Here is a 20,034-nt window from a genome sequence, read left to right as displayed (position 1 = left end):
TTTGGTAGATCTAGGTAGGGCTTAGTTATTCTTGATATTGACCTCAATTATAGCGAATGACACTTGTATCTTATTGGACGCAAATACATGATTTCAACGGTGATAAAGATATTACCATATTGCGCAATTGAGGTCAATCGATTCTATTACAGTCTTTCCTATTGAGGCCAAACCAATTGCAATTGGCATTTGTTGGGACCTAAGTATGGCCAACTACATCTGATTGGATTTACTTCCAACAAAGACCAATTGCAATTGTTTTGACCTTACTGATATTGTCAGATTTTAGTAAGTTTAATGGGTCTTCAGCTATGCTCATTTAACCAATTGAACTCATACACAAAGCAAATAAACTCTAATCACTAACTTTGGCTATCGGGTGTTTGAGGTGACATGCACAACACATTGTTGAATGTGCAAATAGGTGTTTGCTATAAGTTTGGTGTTACAAAAGTACATGTCCAAGGAGCCTTTGTATCTCTTTATTTTTCTCAGAGGTGGTAGCTAATAGACTCTGCTTAACCAGCGATATTGAGAACGTTGAGAGTGCATTTGTCTTCGAAGTTGAGCATAGAAGACAATTAGTTTCAAAATGGGTCGTGTGTGTTTGTACATGATTTAAATTTCTAAAATGCAAAAGAGGTTCTAGAAGCACAAAACAAAATATACACAAGTGCAAAGGAGTTCAAGGTGACAAGGCCAATGAGCAAAAATTAGAACCCGCAAGCTAGGAGTACAATCTAGGATTGGGTGAATTGACGGCGTTTCAAGTAGATAGAAGCAAGTTTATAGAAACATTTGAGCTACAAGATACTCCCATTGGAGAAAAAGTGGATAAAATGAAATTGTTTCTTGTGATAGGTGAGATCATTGCTAAATAATCTACTAAAGATCAAGATCTCTAGGTGAGCTTAAATCCAAAGTCAGGCTCAGCATCCTATATGGAAAAGGTTCTACTCAACAAATATATGCGACTCAAGGTAAGAGATCTTATATGATGGCTTAGACTATTAAATAGCTTAATTTCACTAAGGAAACAGTAGTGAATATTTCTCACTTTCAATGAGCTTCAAGTTTTCTATTAAACAAAAATTAGTTGTCTGAAGAGAAAACATTGAAATTGAGAAGCTATGAACTAGGTTAGCAGCAGAGATAGAAGCTACAAAAAGCCATGAGATTGTTGAAGATCAACTTGGGACCTTCGTTTTCTCTACGATGACAAGAAATTGTAGTGGAAGAAGGCATAGAAGCTCCATAGAAGTCAATGTTGCAAGATGTCCAACAAAGCATTCAAAACTTTGCAAATTCATAGCAATTGTACACAAACTAGTAGCACATCTGATTTTAGGACTCGCATCAAAGAACCCGTTTTTTAATCAGCCAAGTGTTTCATAAGTTGATGTTCTTATAAGATTGGAAAGGAGAGTATTGGAGGTGATATATGCGGATTTCTAGTATTTGACGGTAATACCGCAATGATAAAGGATGTGGTGGCTGAACACGCAATGGGTGTATTACAAGATCTAACTCAAAAAGTTGAGCAATCAATAAGCAAACCATTCATTTTAGGAATATAAAAGTACTCCAAGTTCTCATTGATTCTTTGTTTAGTTGGGTGCTTTGTTCAGAGCTTGTTCTTGCTAGAAGGTGAGCTTATTAGCTCATAGATTGTAGGTTTAAAGCATTTGCCAAGCTATGATCATCCGTTTTATTCATCGCCTTAAATGAGGATGAAGAATAATTGCTTTGTGTGCATTTTTAGTGAGAAAGTATATATGAGATAAAGCACAAATTATAATGGAAAATAGCCAAGAATAGCACTAAATCAAATTGTCAAAAAATAATTTGTGGCGCCGTTTTGCTTTGTAGCTTTTGATAGCTATAGAACATCTAATGCCTATATCATGGGTGCTTTGTAGCATCAAATAGCAGAGACTCTGAGATAGTACTAATAGAATCATAGAAAAGCTTCTGTGGTATGCTATATAGCACACAATAGCTATATCGTGGGGTGCTAGCAATATATTAAAAAATATCTCAAAGGGCACAAAAAGAATTGTTTCTGCTATATGGCGTCCAAAAGCTATATAACACCGCAAAATCATGGCTGTTACTCTGCTATATACCGCTTAATAGCAAACATAGCACCTAATAGACATATCTAAGGGTGCTGTGCTGTAGAGAATAAAATAGCCAAGAATAGGAAAAATATTATTGCTCTAAAATGGCCTATGTGCTATAGAACCTTGAATATCCAAGAATAGCAATTCTGTTTGTGCCATTCTTGGCTAGTTTATAATGACCATCATAGAGCAATTATGTACTATACATAATGATTCAAATTGTGTTTATGTCATCTGTTCCACTATTTGGCGCCTATACAGCGTAGTACTTGTGAATACGCACATGAATACTATGATCGTCTTGGCAATAAAGCAGCTAAAAGCTTGTATAGGCACAAATTCAATTGGTATGTTTCTGTTGCAGGAGCTTGCCCAACAGACAGCAGAACATTGGGCATAAATGTCCACAAAGCATATGATGCCCTAGCATTGAGCAATGCATAATTGGAATCTTACTGCAGATTTTCTTGCCTACTTAAGCCTCAATTGTCCTCTGTGAATGACTGTGATCAGCGTGGCCTATGCTACAATCATAGTAGTAGCTTTTAGAATAAACACGTCATTGGAATTGGGAGGATGTCCTTGTGCTGCAATCAGAGTGATCGAGGAGACAACATTGCAAGTGGAAAGATGGGAGCTTATTAAGGACTTGAAGCACCACACTTGGACTTGAAACTCCTGCAGTTAGAGCATCCCAGGAGATGACGCTGCAAGACACGACGTGAGCCGGAGTACAATTGTTCTTATCCTATTAAGCTCATCTTGCAATCAAAGCTCTACAGACCACAAGACTCCACATCTTCATGTCACTCTGTGCCTGAGAAAGTGCATCATCGTCCCAACATACAAGCACCACAATCTTACACGCCCTCAATAAGAACTCCTCATGAGAGTTGCATTTCAACCAAACGCTTGTCATTCCCCCATCCAGAACAAGCATCCTTTTCAGGATTGGAGTTTCTTTTTGTACACAAGGTCAAGGAGCTTTCATTAAGGTCAGTGATCACAAAAACACTTTTCACTTTTGAAAAGCCTATCACTCTCCCATTAAGAGGACCTGCAAAGAAGCGAGCAAATCTAGCAGCCATGACCTTAAAAGCAAGCATTCCTTCTATAATTTAACTCATGCTCCCCTTCCGGAAGGTTCACCACTGAATAACTATAAGAAAAGTGCTCCCTTCCAGGAATGTGAAGGCGGTTAGAATCTCTGACCATTATTTTACGCTTCTCTAGTTTTAATATTGGCAAGGTCTGAGCATGGCAATCCCCCAAACTAGCAATGGCCAACTTCTCATTTTGCTGACAAGGCAAAACCTCTTTGGAATCAGCAGAAAGGTTTTGTGAGATGCAATACAATTTAGCAGATGCAATACAATTCAGCAGATACTATTGTCAGGACACATTAAGTTCAAGATCTTGCAACTTTGCATAGATTTTTCTGTTTGTGGATACTTGGTATCCTCTATGACAAACTTATGCACTTCTTCACTGGCATTAACCCAGCACCAGCGCCCGGGCTGCTTCCGAGCGGTATTTTCCATTCTCATGTGTTCAATGTTTTGTGCCTCCTCCTGCATGCCGGCAGCTGCATAAATATTACTCATTAAGACATATGCCCCAGCATCACTTTCATCTAGTTGTACTGCACGCTCAAAAGCAAACTGTCCAAGCTTCACATTTCCCCACTTTCTACAAGCACCTAGAAGAGCAGACCAAAGAGCAGGATGATCAGACGCTGGCATCATTGTAATTACTCGCATAGCTTTGTCAAAAAGCCTTGCACCTCCAAAAAGATCAACCATGCATGTGTAGTGATCTTTGTTCGGTGCAATCCCAAATTTTTCCCTCATGTTATCAAAATATGTTTGGCCCTGATCCACCAGACCTGCACGGTTACACGCATTGAGTACATTCAGAAAAGTGATTGCATTTGGAATAATGCCCTCCTGTTGCATCCATTGAAAACAGTTCAAAGCTTCCTTGGCCAGCCCTTGCTGGGCATATCCTCCGATAACTGCAGTCCAACTGACTACATTCGGTGAGAAGCCCTCACTCTGCATTCGATGAAAACAGCGGAGTGCTTCCTGGCCATGCCCTTGTTGGGCATATCCTGCTATCAATGCATTCCAAGAGACTTCATTCCGGAGAGGAAGCTCAACAAAAACCTGTTGTGCTTTCAAAAGTACACCACATTTGGCATACATGTCGACCAAGGCATTGCCAAGCATGACATGTTTTACCAAGAGTCCTTGACTAACAATCTCATCATGAATTCGTTTGCCTGTGTCAACATCTTGCGTAATGCCACATGCCTTCAAAATGCAAGCATAGGTGATTGCAGTTGGAGACAGCCCCTCGGTTTGCATCCGATGAAAACAATCTAAAGCTTCCCGGCCCTGCCCCTGTTGAGCATATCCTGCAATCAATGCATTCCAAGAGACCACATCCCGTATAGAAAGCTCATCAAAAACTTCTTGTGCTTTCAGAAGTTCACCACATTTAGCATACATATCAACCAAACCGCTGCCAAGCATAACTTCTTTTTTCAACAGCCCCAAGGTAGTAATCTCATTATGAATTTGTTTGCCCGCATCAAGGTCTTCCATAATGCCACATGCTTTCAAGATGCAAGAATAGGTGATCGCATTCGGAGAGAGGCCCTCACTTTGCATCCGATGAAAACAACCTAGAGCTTCTTTGCCTTGGCCATGTTGGACATACCCTCCAATGAGCACAGTCCAAGAGACGACATTCCGGACAAGAAGCCCATCAAGCACTTTGTGTGCTTTCAAAAATGCACCACACTTGGCATACATTTCAACCAAAAAATTGCCAAGCATGGCGTTTTTCCCCAAGAGCCCTTGCCTAAGAATCTCATCGTGAACTTGTTCACCCATGGAAACATCTTGTATAATGCCACATGCCTTCAAAATGCAAGCATAGGTGATCGTAGTTGGAGAGATGCCATTGCTTTGCATCTGATGAAAGCAATCTAGAGCTTCTTTACCCTGCCCATGTTGGGCATATCCTGCAATCAATGCATTCCAAGAGACTACATCCTGGACTGGAAGCTCATCAAAAACTTTTTGAGCTTTCAAAAGCAAACCACACTTGGCATACATATCGACCAAAGAACTGCCAAGCACAACATCTCTTTTCAACAATCCCTGAATGACAATCTCGTCATGAATTTGTTTGCCCTTGTCAAGGTCTTGCATAATGCCACATGCCTTGAAGATGCAAGAATAGGTGAACGCATTTGGAGAGAGACCCTCACTTTGCATCCGATAAAAGCAACATAGAGCTTCTTTGCCCTGCCCATTCTGGACGTAGCCTGCAATAAGTGCAGTCCAAGAGACGACATCTCGGACGGGAAGCTCATCAACAACTTGTTGTGCTTTGGCAAGAGCACCACACTTGGCATACATAGTGATCAACATGTTCCCTAAGTATGCATCCTTCTCAAGTAGCCCACTATTGCGAATATCAGCATGTATCCTACTGCCCTGGTACAAATCCTTCTTCTTAGCACAGGCTTGTAGTGAGCTCATAAGGGAGCGTCTCATTGTTTTCAAGTCCTTATCAATCTCTTCCTCTGCATGATTTACTTGGCTGGCTGATATTGCTTCTTTCGCAATGTTGCAAGGGATTTGGAGCTTCTCTGTGGGCACGAAGCCAGTGATAAAAAATCGTGCGTGCGTGCGAGAGAGAGAGAGAGAGGTTCTTTACCTTGAGAGCAGGACGTCCAGCAGAAGTCGCTCCTATAGCCAACTTGCTGTTTCGAATGCCAACGGTTCGAACTCACCACGTTCTCTTTCAATGATGTACGATTAGGCACATGGAGTCACAAGTAACTGCCTCCCTTAGAGAACTAGTACTAGTAAGGTAAGGGGGCCAATACAGTGGCGGCCCCCAACTCTACTTATTCTATAGGCCAAAACTATGGTACACACGCTTGTAGTACACGCTCGCCACGGTAGCGCAGTGGTTGATGTGGCAATTGTTCGTATCCGTCATAGTTCTGGTAAGAGAATACTCTGTTTTGTAACTTTTTTGCTCATGCGAGCTCTGTGGAAGTCAAAACAATGCAACAATTTTTTTTCTTCAGCATATTGGATGTTGCGAATAGAGCGTTGTAGGCGATTTGTCGAAATAGCCTCAGCAGTGTATAACCATCGAATCTGTTTCTACCGCCACAACACTTGAGTAAATATACACCCTATTGCCTTAGGGCCATAGGGTACTACAAGTAGGTGTTTCACGATGAGTATGTATACATCTTATGGCCTTAGGACCATAGGATGCTATATGTAGGTGGTTCACAATGAGCAAACATGTAGGTGTTTAATGATGAGTATGTATACATCTTTTGGACTTAGGGTCATTGATGCTTTAGGACCATAGGATGCTATATGTAGGTGGTTCACAATGAGCAAACATGTAGGTGTTTAATGATGAGTATGTATACATCCTTTGGACTTAGGGTCATTGATGCTTTATGTAGGTGTTAGTGTTGAGTAAATTTACATCTTATGGTCTTAGGGTGTTTCTGGAACTAGATGGGTTGTGTCATGACGAGTATATATACATCCTATAGCCTCAGGGCCATAGGGCACTATATGTAGTAATTTCATGATGGATATATATACATCCTATGGCTTCAATGCCATAGGGCACTATATGTAGTTGTTTCATGATGGTACAACATCCTATGGCCTTAGGTCCATAGGATGTTTTATGTAGGTGTCTTGTGTTGAGTATATATATGCCCTATGGCCTTTAGCCCATATGATGTTTTATGCAAGTGCTTTGTGTATAGTAAATATACATTCTATGGCCTCAGTGCCATAGGAAAATGTATGTAGTTGATTAATGATAGGTATATAGCATCCTATGGCCTTAAGACCATAGGATGTTATATGCAGGTGTTTCATGATGAGTATGTATACATCCTATGGCGTTAGGTCCATAGGATGCTATATGTAGGTGTCTTCATATGACTATATATATATATCCTATGGCCTTAGGTCTATAGGGCCCTACACGTAGGTGTTTCATGATGAGTATATAAACATCCTACAAACCAAAGGCCATAGGATGCTATATGTTGGTGTTTCTAGCTAAGTATATATAGATCTTATGGATTTATGACCACACGGTACTATCTATTCGTGTTTTATGGTGAGCTATATATACATCCTATGGACTTTGGGCCATACTTTGCTATATAGTGATTTCAGAAAGCTAGAGCCCGCCGACACATAAGGGGGTACGTATGAGCCGCACAATGTGCCACATGGTGCATCCACATCCATTGATCCTATGCCATGTGGCACATCCATGGCCATTGATCTTATGTAGGGCCCTTGTCTCAAGCAGTCCCGTGGATGTACATCAATATGATATCTTTACGTCTTTAAAGGGACATAAAAAATGGCCGTATGCACGTATCGCATGATCGAATGTGTGACCGCATCGTGTATGTGCACCTTTACAACCCTTTCTGGAAAGGCATACCAACATCTTCATCTTTGCAACCCATCCTAGTATATACTCACTCATTCAAATACTATTTTTATAAATATGTGTATGTTGCATGTATGCTCACACTTTCAAAACATGTGCAACTGGTGTGCAATGGCACGTGTAGAAAAAAAGCTTTTTTTTAAAAAAAAAATCGAAAAAAAATTTGCTTACCCCAAACTTTTCCAAAATGAGTTTTCAAGTCCCCTTGTCAATATGCACCAAAAAATAGCACTTTTTTTTTTTGAGAAAAATTTCAAATTTTAGTGTGTTTTTCAGTATGGAAAATTGGGTCTCGGGACACCAAAACTGACCATGGGTGTCGTTCCACTTGCCACAACGAGATATTAACACTGGCAAAACCTTGTGTCAAAATTTTCAAAAAATCATATACTCTTTTTTTTGTGCGGAATTGCCTCGTGATTTCAGAAGTGACGATATGGGTCTCGCTGTGAGAAACCCCTCGAGCGCCTCAAAAGCTTAATTTGAAATTCAAAGTTAGGTTTTTTTAATTAAAGTTTTAAATTTTAGAGCTTATCTCTTTCTTTCTCTCTCTACCACACACACACACTCTCTGTATCTGTATCTGTCTTTGTCTCGTTATCTGCTCTCCATCACCACTCTCTCTCTACCGTCGTCGTCGTCGCCGCCGCCGCCGCTACCGCGATTTCTCCCACCTACCGTCGTCGGCCGCTCACTACCTCTCAGCCCCCTACACAATCTCTCTCAACCGCCATTCTCTATTGGCTTGCACATTCCTTCTTAGCCACCACTCTCTCTTGGCCTGCACAGTCCATCTCTGTCGTCACTCACTCTCGGCCCCCTGCACACTCCCTTGCTACCGCTTGCCGCTCTTCCTCTTCCCAGATTTGAGGTCCCTGTTGCTCCTACTCATTTGGTGCCACCCCTTCGGAAGCGGTGCTACTCTTTTGGCAACAACAAGGCGTTGCTTTTTCCCTCAAACGCAAGTATGTTTTCAAAACATATGTAAACAGATTATTTCAAATCTGTGTGATTAGGTTTTTCTATTGTAAGTAAATAGGTTTGCTTTTGTTTAAAGAAGGTTTTCTATGTAAACAGGCTATTGTTTATGTGTAAACAAGTTTTTGTTTTTGTGTAAATAGTTTTCCTATTTAAACAGGTTTCTGTGTGTAAACAGGTTTTTGTTTCAACTTAATTTAGTCTTTCTCTAATTCAAACCTTCTCTAGTTATTCCATGAAATGAAATTAAAACAAACAAAACCAAATAAATGCCTACATGTGTATTGTTGTTAATGGTAGAGAAGTTGAGGGAGGAAATGTCGTTGTAGTGAGAGGTGGTATGAGAGAGTTTGAGCAAAAGGGCGATGTATCAATAAGGAATGACAATATAGGCGATGTCGTGGGAGGACAAATACGCAAAAGACCTCTCAATTTGCATGCAAAATGAATGGAAATAAAAAACTCACATCATCAAAAACCTTTTTTATGTATATCCATGGGAGCATTGGGTATGGCATGGGTCATTGGGTGGCATAGGTCCTTATGTAAAGCGTTTTTGTTAATAATGCACCTTATGGCCCTATGGACTTAGGGTCATTGGGTTTCTAAATAACACAAAGAGCACCCTATGGCCTTAGGGCCATTGGGATTCTAAATAACAAAACGAGTACTTTGTGGCCTTAAGTCCATATCGTTTCTAAAGCTAACAAAAAGAGAACCATGTGGCCTTAGGGCCACATGGTTCTAAGGCCACATGGTTTCTAACTAGCAAAAACAGCACCTTATGGCCTTAGGGCCATAGGGTTTGGGAATATGGTCTGCATGATATGATCCCCCGAGCTGTCAGAGGCTACATCTTGTGGCCTCACATATGCTGCTTGACCAAAGCGCCCGCGAACATGTCTATTGGCTTGCAAAATTGCTGTCTGTTGGCCAGCGTCAGAGTCCGACGTTACAATTGGCAACAAATCGATCTATAATAGATGGATCGAACTCGCCAAATTTGTGAATGTGCTGCAAAGAAACGCGTCTTGTCCGTCGCAAGCATGCTTGCATTGATTACAAGGACATAAGATCCTCGTTGAGAGATAGGTGTTTCGGTTGGACGGCCCCACATCCTCGTCACTACTCATAATGAGGGTAAAAACCTTATAACCTGGACAAAAATTTTAATCTTCTATTGGCATTCTTCGTCTTTTCTCTCTCTCTCTCTCTCTCTCTCTCTCTCTCTCTCTCTCTCTCTCTCTCTCTTTGTTCACACTGTAAACTACCTCACATTCTCTAGTCATGTTCAATCCCCGCACACCTCGGTCTAGAGGTGCACGGAGATCAGAACCACCGGATTATAATCTCGTCTTTATTGGTCAATGCCTATATTTGTGGGTACAAGAAATCTACACACCCACGTCTACATGATAGTGCATGTAGTGGACAAAACCCTTTGCCTCTTCTCTAGCTGTAGCATTTCACAACATCTTAACATATTTTCACGGTAGATCTTTTCACCGTTCGTCTAACTCTAATTTTTTACCATAATCTCGAAGGTAGACTCTAATATAAAAACTCAATCCAAAATCTAATCTTAAATATAACCTAATTGAACATGTGGTGATTCGCTCCATTGAAGGGTAAAAGACATACCAATGGGGCTACTAGCTGCGTAGATGTGAATGGGCCTAACATATACAAATACTTCAATGCAAGAGTTTAATAATCTCACCTCTCCACCACGTCAATCCATGACCCACTCCTCTCTTTGAAGCCAGTCAGGTCTGGCATCTGTGCATCTGACCTCCGATGCTTCATGTAGTCGCGCATGCGTCTCCTCATCCAAGCTTCATTAAATGTATTCTCCAGAGAGGGAATTGGAAACTCCCGATGCAGCGTAGCAATAAGATAATCCTTGGAGGCTTTATCCTGAGCCCTCCAAGAGACCATGACAGACTACAGTGTGTCAGAAAACCTGTCTACACAGCTGTCGTATGCGGCCCATCACCTGCTTCCCCTTAGGGGTCATAATGATCTCATTGACATATGATTGATGAGGTAGGCATATCCCTTTGGCATGTCCCTTCCGTGAACTATAGCAACCCTGTCCGGTGAATGCTCATCCTCCAGGCCTCCAGGCGACCCCGATGCAGTGTTCGGGTCACTCCTTAGCATCTCCGACGCAGTGGCCGGGACACCACTCTCAAACGCGTAGGCAGTATAATCCTTTGGTGTAGTCTGAGCAGTCTCACAAGCAGGGTCACTCCTCGGTGTGTCCTAGGGACTCTGTAACACATGAGCTCCAGGAACGACGTGCTCCTCGCCACAATAACCACCACCGCTAGACTGTCGTGGAATTGCTGGTCTGCATGGTCCATCAAACATAAATCTAGATCTAATTTAATCTTAAACTTAAAATAAACTTAAATAACGTAAATCTAAATCTAGCACGCGTAAATAAACCTAAACTAATCTAACGTAAATCTAACTCAAAATAAACCTAAATCTAATATAAGCTAACCTAAATAAACCTAAATCTACTCTAACATAAATCTAAATCTAACCTAATCTTAAACAATAAAAAGAGAAAAATCGTATAACCTTTCTATTACCCAAGTGTGGTAGAGTGGTTATGCCATTTCCCTCTTGAATAACAGGTCTTGAGTTCAACTCCTCGTTGACTAGATCTTTAAGGCCTCTTGGGATAGTTCCTATGACATTAAAACTTTCTTCTTCTTGGGTGTGTGTGTGTGTGTGTGGGGTGTGTGTGCCAATAAAAAAAGGAAAATGGTATAACCTTTCTATCACCCAAGTGTGGTAGATTGGTTATGCCATTTCCCTCTTGAATAACAAGTCTTGAGTTCAACTCCTTGTCAGCTTGATCGTTAAGGTCTCTTGGGATAGTTTCCTACGGCGTTAAAACTCTCTTCTTCTCGGGTGTGTGTGTGTGGGTTTGTGTGTGCGCAAATAAAAAGAGGTAAATGGTATAACCTTTCTATCACCCAAGTGTGGTAGATTGGTTATGCCATTTCCCTCTTGAATGACAAGTCTTAAGTTCAACTCCTCGTCGACTAGATCTTTAAGGTCTCTTGGGATAGTTTCTTACGACGTTAAAACTCTCTTCTTCTCTCTCTCTCTCTCTCTCACACACACACACACACACACACACACACAAAAACACAATGTGTGTGAGAGAGAGAGAGAGAGAGGGAGAGAGAGAGAAAGAGGGGAAGGGAACATGAGAGAGAGGAGAGGGAAGGAGCATACCTGGCTCTCCTTCCTCTCCTCGTGTGTGTGTGTGTGTGTGTGTGTGTGTGTGGAGAAGAAAGAGAGAGAGAGAGGGAGAGCACGGGTTGTTAGGGAAGGACACTCTCGGTTATTTTTTTACCCCTGTCGCCGTCTCTATAGGCGTCGCTAGTTAACTTGTAACTTAGCGACGCTCATAACGACGCCGTGGGTTTTCACCTTTGAGCGTCGCACTGCGAGCGTCGCTAAGAAGTACCTCTTGTAGTGAAGGTTCCTCTACTATCATCATAAGAGATTTTGTGATCCTAGTACCATAGAGTGGCCTAGGTACACTTGTAGAACTAGTTTGTTGGCACCCTTTGGACCTAGGACCATAGGGTTTAACATAGAGGGGACTCTATGGACCTAGGTCCATATGGGTGTATTAATATCCATCTTGTCTAAATATATTTCATTCTGTTTACAGAAAATGTCTCAGAAGAGAATTTCAAAGTCGGCTCAACACTAAGTTCTTGGTATCTATATTTTCACTTTCCAAATGGTGGAAGTGATGAGAAAGTCTACTCGTTCTTTCAAGATAAAGAACATCTACCCTTCAAAGATTGTGGGATTGTTAAGGAGATAAAGAAAGATTGTTCAGATCTTGAAATGTCTCCATGCCTTGGAGTAAAGCTACTCAATGGTGACTCCTACTTGTTGGAGCCTGTGGCCTTTGCGCAAAACTTGGTGAAGGTTGATTATGACGGAGTGACAATGACAAAAGCACGGTGGGTGGAGCTTCAAGACGATACTCCAAGTGAGAACTTGATAGACTTATATATTGAGGGATTTAAGATAGTCCCTCAATATTTAAGTAAAGTGAGCAGCACAAAGAAGAATAAGAAGCAAAATAATGAAGACACAGATAAAGAAAGCCAAGCTAAGACTCTCAAGGAGAGTTAGACTCCCTCACTTGGAGACGATAGTAGAAATGTGACCGAAGAAAATATTTCAATGATACCCTTACAGACTCAAGAAACAGGAGATTCTAGTGGACTTGTAACCCTAACAGTTAAAAACCTCTCAATGGCAGTGGTTGTGGAATCAGTATCCTTAGCTGTGTTGGACTGTATTATACAGCCCAAAGAAAAAGATCTTGATAAAGAAGTTGCCAAAACTTCTAAGAGTGGGCTATATGGATACATTGGAATTGCACACTATTTTAAATTTGGTGTACAACTTACCCAATTGATCCCAGTTGAGCATGCAACCTTGCACCAGATGGCTATAAATGCAGACCATTGTCAAATGTGTATGTGAAATACCTCTTGAAGCAATTTGCAGGGCACTCTAGTCCAGTCTCCAATGCAGCATACCTGATGCCGTATAACCCAATTACAAAAATGCCTTTACAAACAGATGAAGTGCATGAAGACAAGCTATCGGGTCAACATTCCCTCATAGAGGCTAGAGCTTTTTTGCATAACAACAACACTAAGTATGCTTTGAGAAAAGAGTTCTACAAATTTAGAACTGCAAAGATAGTGTTAGATGCTCCCAAAGAGGTTGTTGTTCAAATCCAAAATGGAGAACATGGAGAGAATAACAGCAATGAAGCACCAGCCTTATGTGGAGGTTTTGAAGCATGGTCGTAGTCGATGGCTTGCATATTCTAAACCAACAAAACCCAAGGAAAGAGTTCCAATCGGTCATCTAAGTCGAGCACCTTGGGATGTAAGTTCCACTTTTCTATGCTCGTTTTTGTTACAAATATGTCTTGAAATAAAGTTAATTTCCTTTTTTTTAAAGGCCTTTGTAAATGTGGCAAACATGACGTTCAACCATAAATCATTTGCCAACAAAGAAGCACACATGGTCATGTACAAGGATGAAATCTACGACCAGTGGATAAACATCTTGGATAAACATCAAACATCAGTTGCTCATGGGCAACAATCAAGCATAACAATCTTTAGATGCCTAAATGGTTTAGAAGCTAATGATGTCAAGTTACTACAACAGGAGCTGATAGAAGAGAAGATCTGCTTAGTGAAGCAACCACATCAAGAGGGCATGCTCGACCTCACTGCGTGTGCAATGAACTTAAAGTAGACTAGGGTTTTTGAGCCTCAAATGTTGATGGCATTTAAATATCTAGATCCATCACCAACAACAGTTACTTCGTGTTATGAATTAAGTCTCATTATAACATTACAGATGAGATCTACAAATCTCTCTTCACGAGTTGTACGCAATTGCTAAATCTCTTGCTACAAAAAGAAAAGGAGAAAGAGACAATTCCTGAGATCACTAGGGGATATGTGTAGTGGATCATTGCACAAAACAATGGCACTTTTAGTTTGCAATTCATTTTATCATGGACAATCAAGTGTGTTGGAAATAATTTGGAAGGCATTGAGTTTCTCTGCAGTGAGAATAGCTCTACAATTCGTGTTGGTGTCTGTATCATAGATACAACACACAAAAGTCTTACATCTACTGGTTGTACTGCTATCAAATTTGGTAAAGTAATTGATGGAATATGTGGGGTAGCACATCAACCATTAGAGTTTCAATTGCCGGGTTAGTCAAGTATCACCATGTTGCTTTCCTAGAGAAGGCAATTTTTGAAAAGCTAAAAGGTGTGAAATGCATATTCTACCTTTGAGCTCCTTAATGGGGTCAGAGACCATCCAAACATGTGCTCTTCGCAAAGTAGTTTTTGGGGTTTGGGCATTCTTCAATCAAGGAGAGAAGTACACCAACTACTCTAGTGTTAAAGAGTCACTGTTGGAGCCAATGCATACTCTCTGCATCAATGACGACGAGCATGATGCTGTGACCATGGCCAAAGCTATTTTGTGTGTCGTGCAATCAAATGCATATGTGTCAAAGAAGATGATCAAGTAATAGACATCTTCTCATTAGGCTATGGGACTAAAGAGACACTAGAACAACAGAGAAAGGTGATATCAGTTACATGTACTAGTGATCAAATGACGCAATTGGAAGCTCTTTGCCATTCCATAGTGGAAGAAGACCTTGATCTTAGAAGGTGGGCAAGTGTGGATACCATAGATAAATTCAATGCCAAGGAGTCAGAAGAAGAAGAAATTGAAGAACCATTGGATGCAAGTGCAGATACCATTCTCTATAAATTCTACAAGAAACAGGTTAAGCTAGCCACCCATGATATTACATCACTGATATTAGATTATTATTTTAATCATTTTATTTTATTTGTCCCATCTCAAACCCACCCATGATGTTAACAGCATTGATGTTTGGTTTGTTATTTTTCTCAATTTATTTTCTTTGAAAAAATGTGAGCTTGTGAGTTTGAGGGTTTTCACACTAAATGAAGTACTAAACTTAAGTGTATGATATTATATGGACTTGTTGTGGAAAATATAATTTTATATATATATATGTTCATAAGATATATTATGTAATACTTTAAAGTTAAGTGATCATATGAGGTTTGGGAAGATCACCCTATGACTTGAGGATCATAGAGCTCTTTGTAGACATGGCAGCCTATGGCCCTAGGGCCATAGAATCCCCTAAAAGCAAATGGGATACCCTACAACCTTATAGACAAAGGGTGATTACATAGAGTCTCTAAAAGGGCACATAAGCATTTGGGCTACTCTAAAACCTTACGGCCATAGGGTGTCGACATAGAATCCCCCAACAGCATTTGGGCTACCCTACAACTTTACGGACATAAGGTGAGTCTCTAAAAGTGAACATAAGCATTTGGGCTACTCTACAGCCTTAGGGCCATAGGGTGTCAACATAAAATCTCTAGATGGAAACATAAGCTATCCAAGAGTGTTAGCGGCAAGCTAACACGGACACCATTTTTCGGAGTTCTCTTTGTAAAACATTTATTATTGTGATAAATCGGGAATATTGTAACTCCTATTTTCTCGGATAAACTCTGTGATTAATGAGCCGGGGCTACAAGCTTCCAGATGGTATCAGCCAGTCATTACCCAGCTTTGGTAGAACTCTAGATTATTAGTTTTGACAACCCAAAAACCTTGGCTAAGGTATAAAAGCCAATTTTTGTAATTTTTTATAAGTATTGGATAATGGAATACACAGCATGAGCTAACGGCGCTCACTCCTCTCCTTCTTGCACTTCCTACTCCCTCCCCGATTGTCAGATTGCAGTCGTGTTTGTTGCATTGCAATCATAGGTAAGAGCTGTAGCTTTTGGCGTCGCCGACTGTTAGGAAATAAGACGTAGCTAAATAGATATTTGAGTAGATTACTCAATGGAGAGAGATAGATTTCACACACAAGAGATTATAGAGTAGAGAGAGAGAGAGAGAGAGAGAGAGAGAGAGTACACACGATATACGTGGTTCACCCAATGTGAGCTACGCCCATGGAAAAGAAGTCACTCAATAGCTTTAGTACTTCAAAACAAGAAGTAGTTTACAAAGGGATTATACCCTTAATAGAGCTCCCGCTCACTCTCACCACCTCACACTCACTTTGTTGCATCAACTTCATACTATGAAATGTGTGTAGAAATTGCCTCCTTTTATAGGCCAAAAGGGCTGCCCTCTCTCATGAGAGGCAACCATGTGTAGCCGCCCTTTTGTAGATAAGTCCAAACCGGACCCTCCAATCCGCCCATGTGTGGCCGCCCTTGAGAAGACAAGTCCACTTTTGAATTCAGCCACCCACCAACGGCCATTGACTTCCGACCATCGGCCACCGGCCATTGACTACCGGCCATCAGCCAACTGACCGATCGTTTTCCTACCACTTTTCGGCCGCCGTCCGGCCATAATATTCCGGCGAAAATGAATATTTTGGATGGCCATGAAAATTTTGGTTTCCGACAAGTGATTTGATTTTCCAGCGAGTTATTTTTCTTCACGCATGATGGCTTCTCCTCATAATGGGGGCCTTCAAGGGGTAAACAAGCTCATACTTAACAATCTCCCACCTGGAGATTGATCTCCAAACTAAACCTGTGACTGCTTTCCATCCTGGCTTCTTATCCTTAAATGCCGATTGAAGATGAGAAAAAGCTCAACTTCTCCTTGCTGACCACCTTTGTAAACATGTCTGTAGGATTTTCACTTGTATGCACCTTTCCTAGCTTTAGCTGTCCCTCTTCCAAAAAGGTGCGTATGAAGTGATATCTCACTTCAATGTGCTTTGTCCTTGAAAGAAAGGGTGAGTACTTCGCAAGATGGATAGCACTTTGGCTATCATTGTACAAAACACAATTGTCTTATTTGAATCCAAGCTCTTCTAAGAGTCTGTGAAGCCACATAATTTCTTTGCTTGCCTCCGTCATTGCTACATACTCTGCTTCCGTGGTAGAAAGTGAGACCACTTTCTGCATCTTTGAAGCCCAGCTTACTACTGTGCCTCCAACCGTGAAGACATAGCCCGTAGTGCTCCTTCGAGTATCTTTGTCACCTATCGTATCTACATCAATATACCCTTGAAGAAAAATATCAGTTCCTCCAAAATACAAAGCATTTGTTGTTGTCCCTTTTAGATACCTAAGTATCCACTTCACAGCTTGCCAATGCTCTTTACCTGGGTTGTCCATGAACCTACTCACAACTCCCGCTGCATGTGCAATGCCTGGCCTTGTCTAGACCATAGCATACATTAGAAAACCTATCGCTACATCATATGGAACTTTAGACATATAGGCTATCTCCTCTTGTGTCTTTGGACACATATCCTTCGTTAGTTTAAAGTGACAGCCAAAGGTATAGAAACTGGTTTTGCATTTTTCATTGCAAACGTTTCTAGTACCTTCTTGATGTAATTCTCTTGAGATAGCTTTATTGTCTTCTTCTTCCTATCCCTCGATATTTTCATACCAAGTATCCTCTTTGCAGCACCTAAATCTTTCATTGAAAAAGATTTAGACATCTCCTCTTTTAGGTCTTTGATGTCTTGCATGTTAGCACCTTGCAATCAACATGTCATCAACATACAACATTATGATGATGAATTTCCCATATCCCAAATTCTTCATGTAGACACAATGATCCGAGTTGTATCTTGGGAATCCATGATCTAACATCCATCGATCAAACTTCAAGTACCATTGTCTTGATGCTTGCCTTAAACCATACAAGCTCTTCTTTAATCTGCAAACCATTTTCTCCTTATCTTTTACTTCATACCCCTTTGGTTGAAGCATGCAGATTTCCTCCTCTAAGTCACCGTGAGGGAATGCCGTGTTTATATCCATTTGCTTGAGATTTAGATCATGAGCAGCCACAAGGCTTAAGACAAGCCTAATTGAGTTCATTTTTACAACAGGAGAAAATATTTCATTGAAGTCAATACCTTTCTTTTGAGAAAACCCTTTTACCACAAGCCTAGACTTGTACCTTTTCTTCCCACCTTCTTCTTCTTTTAGCTTGTACACCCATTTGTTTTGAAGTGCCCGCTTACCTTTAGGCAACTCAACCAACTCCCATGTTTGGTTGCGATATAGTGAGTCCACCTCCACTTGCATGCTCTTCATCCATTCTTCTTTGGATTCATGTTGCATAGATTCTTTGTATGATGTCGACTCTCCAGAATCTGAGATCAATATATGGTTGAAGAAAGGAACAAACCTTTCTGGAGGTCTACTTGCTCTTGTAGATCTTCGGGGAATAGGTTGAGGCTCCTCATTTGGTTGACGTTGTTGCACATTGTCACCATTTGCAGTCCTTGAGTCTTCATCGTCCTCAAGCTCCATGTACTCATCACCTGTTTCTTTTGTTTGTTTTCTCTCCAAGTAATCTTTGTACATATTTTGTTCGTTAAATATTACATCCCTAATCCTTAAGATTTTACCATCTTTCGGATTCCATAGGCGATACCCAAAGTCACCTTCTTCATAGCCAATGAAGAAACACTTTTTAGACTTTGCATCTAGCTTTGATCTTAGGCTTCTATCTATGTGCACGAAATCCTCACACCCAAACACTTTGAGAAATGCATAATTCACCGGTTTACCTATCCATGCCTCTTCTAGAACTCCCCCATCCAATGCCGTTAAGGGTGACCGGTTGATTAAGTACACATACGTACTTACAGCTTCTGCTCGCTCCATGATTGTCCTATTCTTCCTTTCCAAATCCCATTTTGTTGAGGTGTCCTTGGGTTGTCCTTTGCCTCTGAATGCCATTGCTAGGACAAAAGCTTTCAAAAGCTTGGCTGCAATATTCACCTCCATTGTTGGATCTGAGGCATTTAACCTTGGTACCTGTTTCATTCTCCACAAAGGCTTTCCACCTTTGAAATATGGAAAATACATCGGACTTATTCTTCATGACATAAACCCATGTTTTTCTAGTCGCGTTGTCTATGAATGTTACATAGTACAATGAGCCACCAAGTGATGGTGTAATTGCAAGAACCCAAACATCAGAATGAACCAACTCAAGTTATTTATTTTTTCTTTCATTTCCTGATTCTTGAAATTTTGCCCTCTTTCAATTCCTTGCACACACATTGAAGAAGTCTCAGACACTTTTTCATATTCAACATCCGAAATGTCTTCTTACTCGACTCACTCAAAAACCAGAACAACAGTTCGTTACAAGCATATACTATCTTTTTACAAGACTAGGTTTACTTGGACCCTAACGAGGAGTATGCTATTCGCATTGATGACCATGGGATTGAGTTCGAAGAAGAGGTTAGCGCAAACAAACAAGGAAAAATGTACATGGATCGAAATGGAACTCAGTATTTACAAGTCAAAAACCCTGACGTGATAGACAAATGTGGGTTAGAAGTAAATATCATAATCCCAGATATGTCAGCAAAGGAAGGACCACCAACTTTAGAATTTGAGGAATATGATCAAGTAGACTTGAAGCCTTTGAAACGGCTTAGTATGAATAATCCTAGGATCAGGGTCTATTGTTGGAAAGATAGAAACGTAAAAGATCTTTTGTGGACTTTTCATGCCAAACCAGGACAACTAACGGCCATGAAGATCATCTATATCTTCAAGATCAAAGATAAGGGATCAACGGACCTACCAATCTACCTGTTTAGGGATTTTTATAATAACAACTTTGTTATGATGACTCATGAGGAGGTAGAACAAACCAAATACCAAGGGTATTTGGATATTGGGGCAAGGACCAAAGACAATTTCAAGAGATGAACACCGTGAGAGATCTTCTGAGAGTAATATAAA

The 20,034-nt window shown here is 40.7% G+C and overlaps 1 protein-coding gene across 1 annotated transcript; it reads right to left on the bottom strand.

Annotated features, from left to right (window-relative positions):
* Positions 1 to 2,526: 2,526 nt before the first annotated feature.
* LOC147435499 (pentatricopeptide repeat-containing protein At2g33680-like) lies at positions 2,527 to 5,949 on the bottom strand. The gene has a single exon (XM_086488561.1). It carries the CDS (start codon positions 5,687 to 5,689, stop codon positions 3,500 to 3,502), a length of 2,190 nt encoding a protein of 729 aa, XP_086344687.1. The 5' UTR covers positions 5,690 to 5,949; the 3' UTR covers positions 2,527 to 3,499.
* Positions 5,950 to 20,034: the final 14,085 nt, after the last annotated feature.

This window comes from Adiantum capillus-veneris, chromosome 18, assembly GCF_014529385.1.
Source record: "Adiantum capillus-veneris isolate H3 chromosome 18, ASM1452938v2, whole genome shotgun sequence".
NCBI lineage: Eukaryota > Viridiplantae > Streptophyta > Polypodiopsida > Polypodiales > Pteridaceae > Adiantum > Adiantum capillus-veneris.
This window is presented reverse-complemented; position numbering and strand designations above follow the sequence as displayed.

Bases quoted from the DNA above. Each gene is read 5' to 3' on its own strand.
- LOC147435499 (XM_086488561.1), bottom strand. From the start codon at position 5,689: ATGAGACGCTCCCTTATGAGCTCACTACAAGCCTGTGCTAAGAAGAAG.